The following is a 17,838-nucleotide window of genomic DNA, read 5'->3' on the forward strand; positions in this document are numbered from 1 at the left end:
GGGCCCCAGTGTCTTCCTCTCTTTTCCCTCCTTTGACCACAAATACACTTACTCTTTTCTGAATTACTAACCCCCAACCCAGGGCCTTTGCACTTGCCACCTCTTCTGCCAGGAACATTTCCCCTTCAGTTTGCCTCATGGCCCAAATATCCTTCAGGTCTTTCCTGCTCCCTTCCCTACTGACATTCTTTATGGTGTTCCTGGAGACCTACTCCCATCCTATCCTATGAGTCTCCCATCTTCCTTACTGCTGCACAGACACAAGGCTCTCTCCATTACCACTGTCTGACCCGCTCCCATGCAGAACCTGTTACAGTGGTTGAATAAAAAGATCCCATGCCCTTCCCTCCTACCAAAGATGCCACCCTCACAAGTGGCTGACCCATCTCCCCCCACCGTCTTTCTTGCTTCTTAACATTATTTTTGTTTGTTTGTTTTGGGTATTTTTGTTGTTGTTTTGTTTTTCTTGACTATAACCTTGAACAACAGGGATAGTTATAAATGTTGTGGACCAAATGCCAGTCACTAGCCCTGGACATGGTGTTGGTTGTACTGTAAGACCTGTGAGTCCTCATTCACTCATAAGCAACTGTCCTCTTCCCCAGTGTTCCTCTTCTGCTGAGCTCCCTCCTGACCCACAAGCCCTGATGTGACTTCTACATTCAGTGGAGTCAGCAACCTCCTCCTCCTCCTCCGAGCTCTCCCAGAGTGCCCCTGGAAGGGTAGTGTTCCCATCAGTGCAGCAGACCAGGTAGGTGTGCTCTCTGATCCATGATATGGAGCCCCTTGAAGGGTGCAGTCTTCTCCCCTGGTGCAGCATCTGGCAGACTGGGCACCTGCCCACCTTCTCCCACCCTCTTGACAGTGGAGAACCCTTGTCCACCCTCTGCAGGCTGAGTGCACAGGGACAGGGCCACTAGGTAGCATAGTGTAGATCTGGATTTGGCCACAGTGTGAGAGTTCCACTCCGGCCGTGGACTGGATGGCGACACACAAGCCCCATTCCACCTCCAGGAGCCTCGGCTGTTTGCTTTACTGTCTCCTTTTAGTGGTTGGTGAATCAAAAGAACTGGGAGATGAACTCCCTAAGACTGAGCAGTCGGGACTCTGACCCAGGGACATAGGAGGTACATGTTGGCACTTAGCGGAAGCCCTGCTGTGAACCCCTGAAGCTAGGGACCTGAATGTGAGCCATGGAAAAGGGACTGTTGGGAACTCCTGCCACACACATAAACCCATGTACACCCATCCCCAGATTGTGGAGACGGACAGACACACACACACACACACACACACACACACACACACACACACAAGCACTCACGCATGCACGCACGAATGCACACACACAAACATACACACCAGCTCCAGCCTACAAGCCAAGAGTCCTGGTGTAGATCACACATAGTTGCAGATTAGGGCTTTGGCTCTGTCTTGCTCTCCAGAAAGCCCAGGATGTGAAGCTATATGCCGAATGAAAAATTAGGCAACCAGGCCCATAAACTGGGCCTCTCCTGTCCCTGTGCGCCTGAATCATGGACCACTTGGTCCCTGGAAGCCCTCCGGCACCCTGTACCCTAGGCCAAGTTAGGTTCGCTCCACCCACCCTTCCCCAATGGCAGCTCCGTGCACCCTGTGGCCTCTGTGCCTGGTCACTCTGGCCGAGGAGGCCCTGCAAGCCACCTCTAAGCTCCAGTAAGCCAGGTCTGACTCTTGGAGGAGATGCTGTCACCAGGCCATCCATGGAGCCTGGTCCCCTGTCCCAGAGGCCCCTGCTTACCTTCAAGAGTGGAAGGTAGGTGCTGGGCCTGAACACAGGCCTGGAGGCCTCTGTTTATCCAGGCCAAGGTCTCTCCACCCACAACTGGCCAGCTTAGGTTGGATCAATAGCCTGGAACCATGACTGGGGTGTCTGGCCCTTGTCCCTCGTGGCCTGTGGCCCCAAGTTCCATGGGCCTCCTGTCAGGTCCAGGACGGACAATGTAACTGAACACAGGTAAACAGGCAGGAGGCAGGAGGCAAGTAATGCCCGCCTCTCTAACCCCGCCCTACCCCATGGGTGCCCAGGGGGCTGGACTTGCAGGAGCGAGAGACCTGAGCTCTCCCCTGGGGCCTGTTGCTTGGTGATATTCCTGCCTGGTTACAGACCCTGGTCCCCTAAGAACGTGAGCGGGAAACTGCAGAGCGGATTCAGGTGAGAACAGGGGTTCACACTGCTAACACTGGCCAGAAAGAGCTGGGCCCCGTGCCTTCTGGAGACAGGAGAGAAGTGGGTTGGGGGAGGGGGGCACTTGATCCACTCTTCCATTAATCTAGGAATTATTGGTGTTTATAAAGCCCTGTGGTCCACTGGCCACATGTGTCCCTTGGACATGAAATAGAGTCAGAATGAACTGAGCTGGGCTCATAGGTAAGACACATTCCAGATCCTGAGCAAGCCTCAGGATAAAAAGTCATTTATCTCATTGCTCATTTGGATACTGGTTGCAGATTGGAGCATTAAGTGGCTGCTCTCTTGGGTTAGATGGACTGTGCAAAGATGACTCCCACCTGCTTTTCTGTGTCTTGATGGTCCATCCAGGAAACTGAGGCTGCAAGCCAGGCTCATATTAGAATTCTATGGGACAGTGCTACTGCAGAGGGGCTGGGTCTCAGCCAGACATGTGATTGCCCTGTGATTGCCTGAGACAGGGAAGAGTGTAAGCAGAGTATGCCAAGCTGGCACAGACTGTCTAGGAAAGAATGGACCCTCATAGGTCAAGGATCAGGCCTCCATGTTTGGGCAAGGACCCAGACAGAGCTGTCAGGGGACAACAATAAGAAGAGATACCAGTCAGGTTATGATGTGAGGCAGGGGCTCCTGTAGGGAATTGTGTGTGTATCTGGGGCTCAGTGTGCTATGAACATGTGATTCTCAGTGTGTATATATGTGGTGTGCGTGCATGAGTGTGTGTGTATGTGTGTATGTGTGTGTGTGTATGTGTGTGTGGTGTGCATGTGTGTATGTGTATGTGTGCATGTGCATACCAAGCATGTAGGGAATATGCATGCAGTGTAGAATGTATGCATGGACAGATGACATATGTATAGTTAGGAATGTATGTGAGGGGGAGTGTGTAAAACAAATGGATGACAGACGTGCCTGTAGGGTGGAGTGGGTATGTGCAGGCCATGGAGCATGGAGATCTGTGTGTAAATGGGTATGTGCCTGTTCACAGTGAGGATGGACACGGGTGGTGAGGCAGGAGGTGTGTATGGAGCTGTAAGGCACAGGCGGAGTAAGGGATGGACACGGGTGGTGTGGGAAGCTATGGAGCGTGAACTGAGTGTGGACAGAGTGTGAACACACACCTGCTCTGAGATGCTGGCTGCATGTTCACTGGACATGGGCCATTTTGTGCTAGAGGAACTAGGACAGGTCCCTGGCCTTGAGTCGTGTTCCCTGGGTGATTTCATAGCAGCTATTAGCCCCTTCTGGGACAACAAAAAAACACTGTGTGAGAGCCCCGTGTTGTGAGGATGGCAAGGTGTAGTTGGGTACGTCCCCTGACAGCTCCGTCTGGGTCCTTGCCCAAACGTGGGGCCTGGCCCCTGACCTATCAGGATCCATTCTTTCCTTTACAATCTCCTTACTCTCTCCAAGTCTCCGTCTTCCACACTGCAAACCTTCCTGAGGACAGAACCTCAGGGTGGGAACAAGGTCCATATACCACTAGGACACAGACACCCTGAGCCCCTCTTCTGTGCTCTGTCCTGGTCTCTGGACTGCCAAGTGGCCTGGGACCTGGCCCAGGCAGGATGTTAGCTGAGTAATCTCAGAAAGATCTTGCACAATTGGTGGCCTCTGCACCTGGTGACCACAGCCATTGATCTACTCAGCTTGGGGGAGGGGCTGACCCCAGGAGGGCAAGGATCTAAGATCCCCAAGATCTCAGAGCCTGGAGCCATGGCTGGGGTGTCTGGCCCTCCCTTGTCTTCTGCTTCTCTCTGCTTGTCCCTACAGCAGAGACAATAGGGACATACTTCCACATAAAAGCCTCAAAGGTCTCAGTGCTCCTGGGATTCTGTATGGTACAGCACTACTGGTCATCACGCTGCTGGGCCTCTAGACTCACAGGCCTGGCTGCTATAGGTAGGGGTGTGAAGAATGGCAGATACAGGCCCTGAGGCTCAACATAATCAGGTGACAAAAGTGAGTACGGAGATTGGTGAGTCAGGATGGTTCAAAGCCAAGTCTTCCTGCCTGCTGTCAAGATGTGTCACCCCTTCAGACTGCCATCTCAGGCCTGACAAGAGCTGGAGTTGTTGAGGGCAGAAAGTTGTGAGAAGTACTCTAATACTCTAATGTTATATGACTGGAGTCCTTATAAAAAGGACGACTTGGAGATAGACACACACACACACACACACACACACACACACACACACACTGCGAGTGAAGGCAAAGACAAGATCAACTATACGTAGAGGTAAGGACAGCACACAAGTCAACAACCACTGGATTCAGGGGCGAGGCCTTGAATAGGTTCTCCTCCTCCTCCAGGAGGCAGTGACTCACGGACCCCTTGATTTTGAACTTGCAGCCTGGGTCATTCGCCAGGCACTCTTTTCCCAGGCTGAGAACCTGTGCTTTGTCTCAACAGCCTCAGTAAACTCACCCAGGCCTAACAAACCAGGGCTGGGCATACGCTGTGCACTGGACCCAATGGGTTCAGCCTCTCCCCGGTGCACACCGGCAGCAGGCTGCCCCTCCCAGGCCTGTGTGCAGCACAGTGTCTCCAGGGGCCACACATGTCAGGCCACATGGCAGCAGGGTGCAGTCACTGCCCATGAACGAAGCTGAAGGGCTGAGATAGCCTTTTTCTTCTTCTTCTTCTTCTTCTTCTTCTTCTTCTTCTTCTTCTTCTTCTTCTTCTTCTTCTTCTTCTTCTTCTTCTTCCTCTTCCTCTTCCTCTTCCTCTTCCTCTTCCTCTTCCTCTTCTCCCTCTCCCTCTCCCTCTCTCCCTCTCCCCCTCCCCCTCCCCCTCCCCTTCCCCCTCCCCCTCTCCCTCTCCCTCTCCTTCTTCTTCTTCTTCTTCTTCTTATTATTATTATTATTATTATTATTATTATTATTATTATTAGGGACCTTTCTGCAATGGGATGATGTACACTGGGACTGTGCAGGAAGCAGGAGAGTTGGTCTTGTTGCGATGCATCAGTGGGGTCCACTTTTCCTTGGGGCATGATGGAGGAGGGAGAAGACGGTATTACTGTTAAGTCACTGTTGATAAGACTCTTTTTTAATGCTTTTATTTTTTTTTAACTTGAGTATTTCTTATTTATATTTCGAACGTTATTCCCTTTCCCGGTTCCCGGGCCAACATCCCCCTAACCCCTCCAGAACACATGAAACTCAAGACGGATGATCAAAATGTGAATGCTTCACTCCTTCTTTAAAAAGGGAACAAGAATACCCTTGGCAGGGAATAGAGAGGCAAAGATTAAAACAGACACAGAAGGAACACCCATTCAGAGCCTGCCCCACATGTGGCCCATACATATACAGCCATCCAATTAGACAAGATGGATGAAGCAAAGAAGTGCAGGCCGACAGGAGCCGGATGTAGATCTCTCCTGAGAGACACAGCCAGAATACAGCAAATACATAGGCGAATGCCAGCAGCAAACCACTGAACTGAGAACAGGACCCCCGTTGAAGGAATCAGAGAAAGGACTGGAAGAGCTTGAAGGGGCTTGAGACCCCATATGTACAACAATGCCAAGCAACCAGAGCTTCCAGGGACTAAGCCACTACCTAAAGACTATACATGGACTGACCCTGGACTCTGACCTCAAAGGTAGCAATGAATATCCTAGTAAGAGCACCAGTGGAAGGGGAAGCCCTTGGTCCTGCCAAGACTGAACCCCCAGTGAACGTGATTGTTGGGGGGAGGACGGTAATGGGGGGAGGATGGAGAGGGGAACACCCAATGCTTTTATGTTTAAAAGCAAGCTTAGATTTGGGACCAGGGTAATTTAATTCCCACAGCGACTGATGTTGAATGCTTCTATGATGTCACAACCCTCTTGAGCAAAGGATGACCACTTAAACAGTTAGATGGACAGTCCTCGTGCCAGCAATTTAAACACTCCCTGGACACCTTGAGGAAGCTACCTGGAAATGACAGCAGCTTGCTAACAGAGTAACGCCAGCTCCAGAAGGCACTGGAAGCCTTGTTTCAGCTTCGCCTGTTTCAGTTTGTGCTGGACTTGGCGAACTCTAGATAACCCTGCAGACATCTCCACCCAGGCCAGAGGACTGTCACCTCCCCAAGTGGCACAGCAGAAGGCCTGTGATCAGTCCGCCGTTTGCATAAAAGTCTGCCACAATTGGCGCACACCCACTTCTCGTCTATGTAAGTAGGTTACTCAGCTCACTTTCCCAGCCACCCTGGAGACTCTTTCCTGGGTGGCCCCCGGGTTTGTAACATTGAGTCCAATAAGATTTCTCTTTTTCCTATTTCTGATCCTTATCATTACTAGAATGGGCTGGTGACACCAAGATCATGGGACGGCAGCAGCTTTTAGTCAGCTGCCGGGAACTGCAGCAGCAAGGAACAACCGTGACAAGAGCAGCCAGGGGACAGCTGAGGAGTTTCAGAGAGTGGCTGGAGGAGCAGTGACAGGCAATTAGGGTGACAGAGTCCATGAAGGATGTAAAGACCTGGAGGAGAAACTGCAAGGCCGGATCATTGGTCATGTTCAAGGGAGCTGCCCAGGACAGGGACCAAGTGTCTTATTCACCGTAGTTCAGTTGTCATGTCTGAGGAGCCGCACGCTCTGGACGCTTACAGGGTGAGGCTCCGAGCATCTGAGGCTTGTAGAAGAGCAGTAACAGAAGGCAGTGCCACCTGGTGCTTTTTCTTGCTATGTTTCTTGCTTTTTCTTGTTGCTGAAAGCAAAAGGTCATTACAATAGCTGACAAGTGTCAGGGTGGTTCAAACCCAGAGCAATAAACCTCAAGTCCAAGTATCTAGTTTCCAAAGGTTAAAGCCACGGTTCCTCACACTCACAGCTCGGAACTGTAAGCCTCTAGGTTCACGAGTCTGGTGAACACTCCAGGGCCCAGAATGGCCAGCACCAAAAGAACTTTTCCTCATTCCCCCGCCCTCCCCCCATGATTCCTATCTGGGTAGAAAAGGAAGCACAGCCAGCTGACAGGTAACATGTCCGCTTACACATACTTACATTTCCTAATAGGGTCTTATCCATGTGTTCTACATAGCACACTCTTAGCAGATATCTCCGTACTCCAGGCTGGTGGATGCCCCTATACCCTGAAGTGGGCAGGGAGAAGACTCCCTAGTGATGTGAGCCTCTCTTGAACCCTCTGTGGTAAAGGTAGGAGAGGGATCTAGGGCCCCTGTCAGACACTATCTAGATATGTGTCTGGGAAGATAGAACTGAGACAGAGGGCAGCAGAAGAATGGTTTTAGAAGAATAGTAGTATGTTTCATCTCGGTCCTAAAGTCCAGAAGTCTCCAGTGGTGCCATAGCAGGCCCAGGATGAGGGTGTGCACCCCTCCTGCTTCCCCTTGCCTCTGGTGGCTGCTGGCAGAGCTCGGCACATGGCCTCGGGCAGATGGTTCCAAATGTCCAAGAGATCAGGTTCAATGGCCAGCATTTTCTCCTTGTCCATCTTCACAATCTGCAGCCAGAGCTCCACTAGAGATGTTCAGCTCCAGGCTGGGCTCCTTCGCTAGGTGTCATCCACACTCCCAGTCTCCAAGGAGGCTTCACCTTCTATTAGCCACATGCCCTCATTTCGGTTCCCGCAACTGTTTCTCATGTGGAATAGGCTCAATAATCGGAAGTCTAGCGGTGGTGGGAGGACCTGGGAACGGAGCCAGAACCTTTTGCATGGCCACTGCTCATCACTGCCATCCGTCTGAGCCCCAGTGATGCTGGCTCCTCTCCCCAGTCTCCATTGGCATCCAGGTGTGGAATCCCAGCTGCACGAGCGAGCGAGCGTCATTATCACAGTGAGAGAATTTGCTCACCTGCCAGCTTGCTCTGCCCCTGCAGGCTCACTCCGCCCCATGCTGGAGGAAGTGTCAGGATCCATCGAGCAGGGACACCTACCCAATGGCCAGAGTTGACCGACACCAGGAGCATCTCAAGGCATCCCCGCTCCTCCGAATCTCAGCATCCAGGATGAAGGTCAAGTGCTTACAGCAGGAGTTCACTGATAAATAATTGCAAGACAGGCTGACTGCAGGTGGGCTCCCAAACACAGCATCGTCTCTAGGCCCCCTGGACATTGGATGTTAGAACGGAGGAGGTACGGGGGTAGAAAAGGGAAGAATGTTCTGATGATGGGGGACCTCCACCTCTTACTGAGGCTGTAGACCAGGCTTCTGGTCCACCGGAAAAATAGAAGTCAGAATTTTTCTTTTGCTTCCCTCATTCTTCCACATCATAGACGAGAAAGGTTCCAAGGGGCTCAATGGGAGAGACCTGGCAGGGACACAATGACCCCAAGTAAGGCTGGTGGCAGCTAAAATGGCATACATGAGGAGGAGGAGGGGGAGGGAGAGGAGAAGGAGGAGGAGGGGGGAGGGGGAAGGGGAGGAGGGGGAGGGGGAAGAGGAGGAGGAGGCCCCTAGCTTATTTTGGGTATATGTCATACCTCCTTGAAAGAACCCTTGTGATTCTTCTTCAGGATGCTTGGGGCAGATGTACAAGGAAGGAGAGCCTAGGAAGGGTGACGAGGGGCAACAGAGGCTGTGTGCCCGCCCCCAAGGGCTGCAAGGCAGACAAGAGCACCAACAGCAAACAGCAAGCTTGGGGTACCCGCCACCATCCCTGGGCCACCTGGTCCCAGTTCTGTCCCCACCTGCCGCAGCTCCAACCACCAGCACGTCTTCATCACATGCCCTTAATTATTCTATCCTCATGACAGCCCTGGTGTCGTCAGAATAAGGAAACTGAGGCACAGAGACGCTTCGGCATCCAGTAAGGTCACAGCACACAAGCTGCCCGGCTCCCCAGGCTGGGGCCGCTGTCCCGCTCTGTCCCGGCCATCGAGGGCTGCAAGGGTAGATGACATCTGCTTCCCTTCCCTTGCTCACCCTCCGTCTGCCTGCACATCACCCTCCTCCTTCACAAACGAGCGTCGAATGAACAAATGGATGGATTTGTTATCGCTCTCTGTCAAGTACTTCCGTGCCTCATTGAATCTGAGCCGAGCACCCTTGAAGGCCCTTCCAGCATCTTCTCTCCCAGCAGAGCAGTCTGCTTGTGCCTTCTAAGGAGGTCTCGTGCCAGGTATGGACAGGCTGGTGAATGATGGAGGTCTACTTGTCTGTATACTCCACAAAGACTTTTTTTTTTTACAATGAGGCTGAGGTCTCTGTGGATAATTCCAGCCCCAGGGCCAGCACCTATGGCGTACCTACAGCTGTGTGCCTGTCTACCTGCCCACTCGAGGCCAGGTGCACGGAGGGGCGGAGAAGCTGGCCTCTCCACCAGCTGCTCCCGCCCCTCAGTGCTCTGGTTTCCTGGAATCGAGGGTACCTCCTGGCATCCTGCACCTCAGGTCTCAAGCGGCTTCCTGCTTTGTTTCTAAAGGTCCCCAGTGGGTGTGTCACATCCCTGGTATCACAAAATGTCAGCAGAGGGGCTGTCCCAGGGCTGACACAGGGGTCAGGGTCAGAGCTTCTAGTGAGCTTGGGTTTCAACACTACTCCATCTCTCTACAATAAACTCCCCGTGGCAGGGGATGTGGCAGCAATCGTCTCAGAAGCTGCCACTCTTGTCTCAGTAGGTTCTTGGCACATGGTCTGAGATACTTGTCAGCACAGGCTTTAAAGAGCTGTTTTAAGTAAAACCATGTTATGAAAGCGCTCTCTCTCTCTCTCTCTCTCTCTCTCTCTCTCTCTCTCTCACACACACACACACACACACACACACACACACACACACACACACCTCAATTATGTGGCTCTTAAGTGTGGATTTTGTAGATGGTATCATGAGAAGACGAAGCCCCTGCTGCTGCCACTGCTGGTGCCTGACCTGTGGGATGCTGGGTGTAGGAGGCTGTGGACAGAGGGAAGCTCCAGTCATGGAGTCCAAGGCTGCCTCACCTTATGACAGCCGTGCCCTGGCCAGTGGAGAACTGAGAAGGGGTTCTCTTCTTCCTGCAGTGCTGTGAGCATTCCACCTTTTTCTTTCTTCGAGGCTGGCTACCCGGAGGCTGAGACAGAACTTTCTGGTTTTTGCCTTTGGTAGAAGTGTCTCCAAGGGGCAGCCCCGTGCAGCCCAGATAGAAAGTGAATGAATAAATTGATGGAAGAAAAGGAGGAGGAGGAGAAGTAGTAGAGGAAGAGAGGGAAGGGGTGGGGGAAGAAGAAGAGGGGGAGGAGGAGGAAGAAGAAGGAGAGGAAGAAAAAAAGAGGAGGAACAGGAAGAGCTTTCTCTAGACAAGTTTGCTCTCAGAAAGGTCCAGGGACTGAGGAGCTTGGAGCATACAGTCTATCCACTAGCAGCTACACTTCTCAACTGCCCTCAGCCTCAGTTTCCTCATCTGAAAAGTGGGGCGAAAGCTCCTGCCTCTCACGGACATGGCAGCTTTCTTGGTGGAGGCAGAGAGAGGTGGCTTTCTTTGCAGGTTTTTTTTTTTTTTGGCAGGGTGGGGTAGGATGAGCTTTTTGTTTGTTTGTTTTTGGGACATGAGCTTGTCAAGTAGTCTAGACTGGCCTGGAGCTCACTATGTGGACCAGGTCACCTTCAAACCTGAGACACCCCCCACCCCAGCCCACTCCCCCATCTTAGCTCTCTGCTGTGGGGAGGGGGGTTAGGAATGAGCCACCATCTCTGCCTCCAATGTGCTTTGTTGTTTGGTTTACTTCTGCTTCCCTGGGGTTTCCTCCGTTGGCCGTGGCATCACAATGAATAAGGCCTGGCTGGACTTTTGTCTCAGACAAAATTCAGAACAAACCAAATTTGCCTGAAAACTCTAGCAGTTGCTGGGAGTGAGGAGAGCAGACCTGGGGAAGTGGGGCACAGGTCAGCCTTAGCAGAAAGGACATGAGAGGCCTGAAACCTTCTTCCCTGCTCCCCCATCCATTTCTTGCACCCCTAGATGTCCCTGACTTGCTTCCTGCTCCCTATTTGCTACCTGAGAATCTCCAGAGCCCAGGCTGTACCTGCTCTCCAGCTGCTGCCTTTTCTCTGAAATCTGATCCTGAGGGTTCTGGCACCCCTTTCCTACACTACCCTGCAAGCTGCTCTCTCCTGGCTCTGCTCCCACAATCTCTGTTGGACATGCTGTGTCTCTGGCATATGGTGGCCCCTTTCCCCAGGCATCGCCAGCTCAGGTCTCTCAGCAGACACAGGGAACAGCTGGGTCCCTGGGTTTGGGGGAACCTTGCTCATCGCTCTCTCAGCTCTCAGGTGGCTCCCTCTCAGCCTCTGGCCTCGCTGTCTAGAGAAGAGTGAGGAGCTCCTTTTGTAGAAGGAAACTGAGAGGCGGCGTGACTCAGACATGTCGATAGGTACCCGTTCCCATCAGTTGGGGCTTCCCTAGACACAGTATCACAGAATCTAATGCTGCATCCAGCCTCTGGTGGAAGGAAGGCTGTGATTAAGTATCGATGTCTGCCAGGCATGGGTGCAACTGATTAGCAGTGTCTACCATGCATAGGTGCAATTGATTAGCAGAGTCTACCATGCATAGGTGCAATTGATTAGCAGAGTCTACCATGCATAGGTGCAATTGATTAGCAGAGTCTACCATGCATAGGTGCAATTGATTAGCAGTGTCTACCATGCATAGGTGCAATTGATTAGCAGAGTCTACCATGCATAGGTGCAATTGATTAGCAGAGTCTACCATGCATAGGTGCAATTGATTAGTAGTGTCTACCATGCATAATATAATCAATTAGCAATGTCTGCCAAATGTGCAACTTCATGAATGCCAGAGATTGTTGACTACTGTTTCTCAATACTCTGCAAATATTCTGCTAATTGTTAAGTGACCGTTAGATGACGAGAGAGAGACAGACGGACAGACAGACAGACAGACAGACAGACAGACAGAGACAGAGAGAGAAACAGAGAGGCAGATAGATGAGTGCTAGATCGACCTGTGATCGGCTGGAATGCTTGCCCAAGCTTGGATGTGGATCTGAGAGAGGTTAGAGCATACCTGTGTGCAGAAACCTGATTGCTGTACATGACCAAGATGTTCTCAACAGCCTGGCTTTCCTCACAGAGGAAGCTTCCCTCAGTTTCTAGCAGCACTGTCCTTCTAGCCTGAGATGACAGAGCTCCAACAGCAATGACATAGACACAATACTGCTGAATTCTCTTTCTCGTAGAGCCGAGTTGGAATGAGCTAGGCAGCTACTAGGCTCCACCCCCAGATGAGAGTCTCACGTTACATAGTGTTATTGTACCCACTGCTTACAATCACCTTCTATTTATAGGAAGATTGGGTTTTCAAGCCACAGAAGTGATGTGAAGAAGAATCCTTAAATAAGTGTATTTAAACAAACAAACAAAAAAAGGTGAATGTATTTTAAAACTTTCCTGGAAATAATTGCAAAACTACCATGCATAGATCATTAAAAGAGAGAGCACCAAATCCTTCCCAGACCTTGTCAGCAGTGGAAATAAGTTGTATTTCTGTATGGGAGCTGAAGCAAGAGAATCCCACAGGTTTGCCCATTTGCCCAGGATACACAGTCAAGAACGTGGATGCAGGGCTCAGGTCTGACCCATTTCTAAGATAGAGGAGGCTGGTGACAGACAAGATCCTGTGGCAGGAAGGGACAGGCAGGAAAACTCTTACATAGGTTCTGAATCCTCTCTGCACTGGCTCATTTCTTCTTGCAAACAGGGGCCTTGCCCAAGCACCTGTTCCCAGGACATCTGGTTGAGAGAGATACCCACTTGGCTAGATCTGGCCTAGCCTCTGGGACAGACCTTCTGCACCAAGGCACCTCATAAGCTACTAGTCAGCTTGTGGTCCTGTGGTCTGATCAGCCAGCCAGTGAGCTGTGAGCAGGAACCACGAAGGCAGGCACTGTGGGTAGGGCATCCATTAGTTAGGTCTGGGTCTCTGCTTCCCTGAGGAGATAGGATCTGATCACCCTGGAACAGTGACAACACTGAGGCTCTGCTAGAGGAGCAGTCTATAGAGAGCAGTTCTCTTCTCTGAGGGTGAGGTGGTACACTTAACATGTCATGGCTGCCAGGGCTGCTGGGCCTCGGGTCTCACATTCCAGTGGGCTCCTTCATGAGTTGGTGAGGTAGGCATGAAAAGATCCAACAGCCACTGCCAGGTAGGTATTTGTGTCCAAACTGAGCCTATCGTTGGGAGGCCCAGAGACAGCCCGAAAGAAAGAAAATGGGTTAAGTGAATCCCCTTCATCTTCTTGAATGGGATGTGGAAGTCTGAGGGTTTAAGGAAGAAAAACCCCTCCCTCTAGATAGGCAGGACATACAGGTGAAGATGAAGGACGTTTGATACCTCGGTGAAGCACAGTGAACAGTGCCTGCAAAGGTGTGAGCCCAAGGAGTGGGGTCTGGGGGTGGGGATGGGAGGGAGGTGTGGGGGGGATGGGGACTGACATGCCATGACTTCAGGAGACCCCAGGGGACCCTCCTGAGGTCTCCACAAAGAACAGTACTGACACAATGCTTGTCCTGTAAGCTTTTCTTGGCTTTGAGGATACATTAACAAGTAAGTACTTCTCCCAGATACGACATCAAAGGCACAAGTACACTCAAGTCCAGCTTGGTGAACCTCTGAGTCTGTCAGGCTTACTGACAGGCGAATAAATCCCAAAGAAGCTGCTTCACAGAAAACCCCGCCCCAGAGTAGACGACAAGGTCCCCAAAGCAACATAGATGGAACCCTCACTTCAATTCATCCCCTCTACATATACCAGCATCTTCCAAGAACACATAAAATAATGCATGCACCAGGGGCAGAGTTACACATAGTTGGGGGTGGGTGCAGGAAAGTGGCTAAGATCTCAGGTGGTGGATTTATGATCCTTCCCATCCCCTCCTTCTATGAGGGACCCTCAACCGTCAACAGGTTGCACCCAGTCTTATCAGGATCTCTTCGTTTGGCTTGTCAAAGCCGCCCTGATTAAGACAGTGTACAGCCAGATCACATCCTGAGGACAGCTGACCCACAGCAGTGCTGACGGGGCAAGAGTTGGGACCAGAAATGGGGCAGAGAGTGGTAGGGAGCCACAGCAAGCTCAGGAATAGAAGAGAGCAAGGTTGCATTTGTATTTGGGAAGCAAGTTCTGGCTGCCCTGTGAAGGTCAGCACGAGAGAGTGAGGCAGGTACAGGAAGCTATAGACCTCATGACTAAATAGAGCGGTGGAACTGACCACTGCTCCCCACCCCAAACCCTGGTTAGACCAGGAAGCATCAAGTGGAGGTCAGAAGTGGATGACTAAGTTTGCGGGTGGGGATAACCAGAGACATCCCTTAATAGTGGACTGTCCTCAAGAGACTCCTTAAGCAATCTCCCTCAAGCCTGACCTGACCTCAGGTAGCTAGATCCCAGTCCTGGTCACCCGTCCTATATTAGGTGGGCTGAATCTTGGGCCTGTAGTTCTTGAAGAGACAGATAGGCATCAGTGTTTAGAGTCAGGACAGGGCCCTGGCCTCTGTCCTGGTCGTGCCCATGAGAGCTGCCTTCCGGGACACTGGCCTGTTGCCCAGAGCTATTGGTAGACATCCCTTCTCCGTCATCTCCCAGCACCAGCTCCAGAGGGTGCTGTAAGCCCATCAGGTCAGGGGATGTTAGGGAGGGCAGCCCCTCCTGCAGGGAGAGGGGAGGCCTTTCTTCCGGGGTTATGCTGTTCCCATAGGCAGTGTTGGGGGTGCTCAGGCTTGGGGAGAAGAGCAGCAGGTCATCCCTGGGCGGGAAGGCACAGTAGTCATCCTGTTCTCCAGTGAAAGGCAGCAGAGGTGGGAGGGGAGATTCCTCGGGCAGCCTTGGCCCATCTTCCTCCACATCCTCCTCCATGCAGGGGTCATAGGTGAAGTACACCTGGCAGGACTCGATCTCCAAGGCATTGGACAAATGGAAGAAGAAGTAACCTTGGTTGGTGAAGCAGCTGGCCTGTGAGTGGCCACTGGGCGAGGGTGAAGAGGCCTTCTCCTTCTGAAACAGGAGCATCTGCATGGTCTTGGAATCTCTGTCAAGCACTTCCAGTGGGGAGATCTCAGGTGCAGAGCCAGTGGGGCTGAAGAAGGATTGGGGGACAGGCGAGGAGAGCCATTTCTGCCAGAGAAAGCGGAGAGTAAGTGGGCCACTCTACGTCCTCCCCACCACTGAACTCGACTCCTCCTCTCCCTTCCCTTCCTCCTCTTCTCCATCCTTCAGGTTGGCCCAGGAGCACTTCCCCACCACCCCCAACCTGGAATCATCCTGTAACCTTGCTGTCTTGATGGAGTCTCTGAACTTGTCTGCCTAGGCCAAGTGCTAGATGAACACAGCCTCAGTTCTGGTTCGCATAGGTCTGGGGGATGTTGCCTGTCTAGGGGCGAGCGTGGCTGGCTACTAAGCACCTGCTGTATACCTGGCCTGAGTTAGGAATGAGGACACAGAAGGGCAATCCCCACTGTCTTGAATGGTGTCAACAAGCTGGCCAATGTCCCCTATGGCCCAGCCTGCTCACATCACAGGTACAGCGAGGATACAGGAGACAGTGATGGAGAACTGGTGGATCCCCAACTCCCCTCTCCCTATCATGGCCTGCTAGATCCCCAACTCTTCTCTCCCTGTCATGGCCTGCAGTCCTCAGTCTAGCCTACATGTAGGAGGAGTGAGATTCATGACCAAGAGCCATCAACATGGACTCTGGCCACAGCACAAAGGGGCTAAGACATGAATCATTGCTGACCCCATAGCTAGCCAAGGTCTACACGCATTTGTCTGTTAATCAGGACCTTACCACAGTCAAGGGCAGAAGGGATTTCAGGAAAGACAGAGGTTTGTTTTTAATTGTTTCTTTTCATTTGGTTTGGACTTTTGGGATTTGTTTGTTTGTTTGTTTGTTTGTTTGTTTGTTTCTGAGACAGGGTTTCTTGGTATAGCCTTGGCTATCCTGGAACTAGCTCTGTAGACAAGGCTGGCCTTGAACTCACAGAGATCCACTTGCCTTTGCCTCCTGAGTGGAAGAATTCAAGGCTTGTGCCACCATGACAGGGTTTGGAAAAGCAGTTTTTATGGAGCTATTCACCCCACTACATGTACACTCAAGCATGCAGGAATTCGTGCATGCAACACACACACACACACACACACACACACACACAAAGTATCATAAGACATCCTCAGTTCTGGGAATCTCTCAGATATGCTCGAAGGGCCCTGCTCACCCCTGATGGGCACAACAGCCCGGTCCAGCAGGATTAGAGCCCAGCCTGGGCCTCCCACCCTCAGCACAGTTCCACAGGTTCTTCCAATCATGGGAAGCCAGTGGGATTGGAGGTAGTTACAGTAGACTCCCACTACCCCGTATGCCTCTAAAAGCTTCTAGCCTGAAGCAGGTAGACTAGTGGGGGAGATGTTATGACTATATGGGCCACACTTTGAAAACAAGTCCAGGTTTTGTGATTCCCAGTGCCCTGAGGACTTGTGTTCTGGGGATGAGTCATTGGATCTGCCAGGAATCACTCTGCCCTCTGGATCTGCCAGGAATTGCTCTGCTCATAGGGCCGGGAGAAACAGACATGAATCCTCGCAGCTTCCTAACTCCCAGACACTGCCCTACTCCTGGACTGTGCCCCGCAACATTCCCAAGGCTGTACACACAGTAACGGTGCTCCCTCCCTCCTCCCCCCGTTGTGCAAGTGTGGAAACCGAGGCACTGGGAAAATCTATAAGGTATCCAAGTTTACAGAGCCAGGCAGCTGCAGAATCTGGTTTAGAGCCAAGGCCATATGCCTTCGATAGAAGGCTCCTATGCAAAGCAGAGACAGCTGTGCCTATGGGGGGAGCCGCTCTCTTCAGCGTCCTGTGTCCTCTTACAGAGGGTAAAGCCATTGTCACCTGGTCACATCTCTACCCTGCAGCCTGCTCTTGGGCTGTCCATCAACCACCCCTCTGTTTTCTGGCTCCTACCTGAAGGTCTCCCCCATGCTGGGAGCTCAGTTGGGAGAAGAACTCAGACGGATCTGGGATGTGGCACTTGAGAAGTGTCTTCAGCCTGGACAGGGAAGAGGGGGAGGGGTGGAGAGTGAGACCAGGTCGGGGGGGGGCGGGGGGGGGGTATGGTGTCTCACCAGCAGCCCCACCACCCTGAGAGTAGGGGATGGGACTGTCTAGTGTCCACTCGTTTATATTCAACGATGTGGACTGAGCAGCCACCAGGAGGAACACTGCATGGGGTGGTAGGGACACAAGAGTGGACACAAGGAAGGCCTCTGCTCCCCTGGAGCTGACACCCTGACATGAAGACAGACCTGAACCAAACATGTAACGGGATTGCTCAGTCTGTGGACACAGACCTGAGTGCTAGTCAAAATGATTCTAGAGTGGGAGAGACCACCCAGGCTAGAGAGGGAGGCAGGAGAGAGACCTCCTGGTGGTGCCTCCCATGGGTAGTGGTATCCGTCAAGCATTGCACAGCGGCAGCTTGGAAGCTGAATTCCTATGGCACATTCTACTCGTTAAGCCACCCAGAACCTGGACATATCTAATGGAGAGAAAGGGGGAGGCACTTTTTGATTGGCACACGGTTTCCAGTGGAGACCTTCAAGGGCCAGGGAGCATTGCTGGTGTGGTGGGGGATCTCGAAGGAGTTAGACAAGAG

The 17,838-nt window shown here is 52.0% G+C and overlaps 2 protein-coding genes and 1 long non-coding RNA gene across 5 annotated transcripts in view; 1 reads left to right on the forward strand and 2 right to left on the reverse strand.

Moving 5' to 3' along the window:
• Positions 1-1,993, reverse strand: part of Tmprss6 (transmembrane serine protease 6) — a 30,624-nt gene extending 28,631 nt beyond the window's left edge. Inside the window, exon 1 of one of the 3 annotated variants that reach the window (XM_006241996.5) lies at positions 1,781-1,993. The gene's annotated coding sequence lies outside the window, so the exon portion shown is untranslated. The remainder of the gene's footprint in view (positions 1-1,780) is intronic. The other 2 variants (XM_006241995.5, NM_001130556.1) reach the window with 2 other exon arrangements.
• LOC120093823 (uncharacterized) overlaps positions 1-17,838 on the forward strand; it is a 25,132-nt gene continuing 7,294 nt past the window's right edge. The window contains exons 1-4 of the long non-coding RNA XR_005487558.2: positions 1-2,194; positions 8,068-8,523; positions 8,705-13,334; positions 15,049-15,321. This is a non-coding gene — a long non-coding RNA (uncharacterized LOC120093823). The remainder of the gene's footprint in view (positions 2,195-8,067; positions 8,524-8,704; positions 13,335-15,048; positions 15,322-17,838) is intronic.
• Positions 13,694-17,838, reverse strand: part of Il2rb (interleukin 2 receptor subunit beta) — a 14,710-nt gene continuing 10,565 nt past the window's right edge. The window contains exons 9-10 of the mRNA NM_013195.2: positions 17,148-17,232; positions 13,694-15,302 (exon numbers count right to left, since the gene is read on the reverse strand). Of these exons, the coding sequence (NP_037327.2) occupies positions 14,595-15,302; positions 17,148-17,232 (793 nt within the window). The 3' untranslated portion in view covers positions 13,694-14,594. The remainder of the gene's footprint in view (positions 15,303-17,147; positions 17,233-17,838) is intronic.

The sequence above is a fragment of the Rattus norvegicus genome, chromosome 7 (genome assembly GCF_036323735.1).
Source record: "Rattus norvegicus strain BN/NHsdMcwi chromosome 7, GRCr8, whole genome shotgun sequence".
NCBI lineage: Eukaryota > Metazoa > Chordata > Mammalia > Rodentia > Muridae > Rattus > Rattus norvegicus.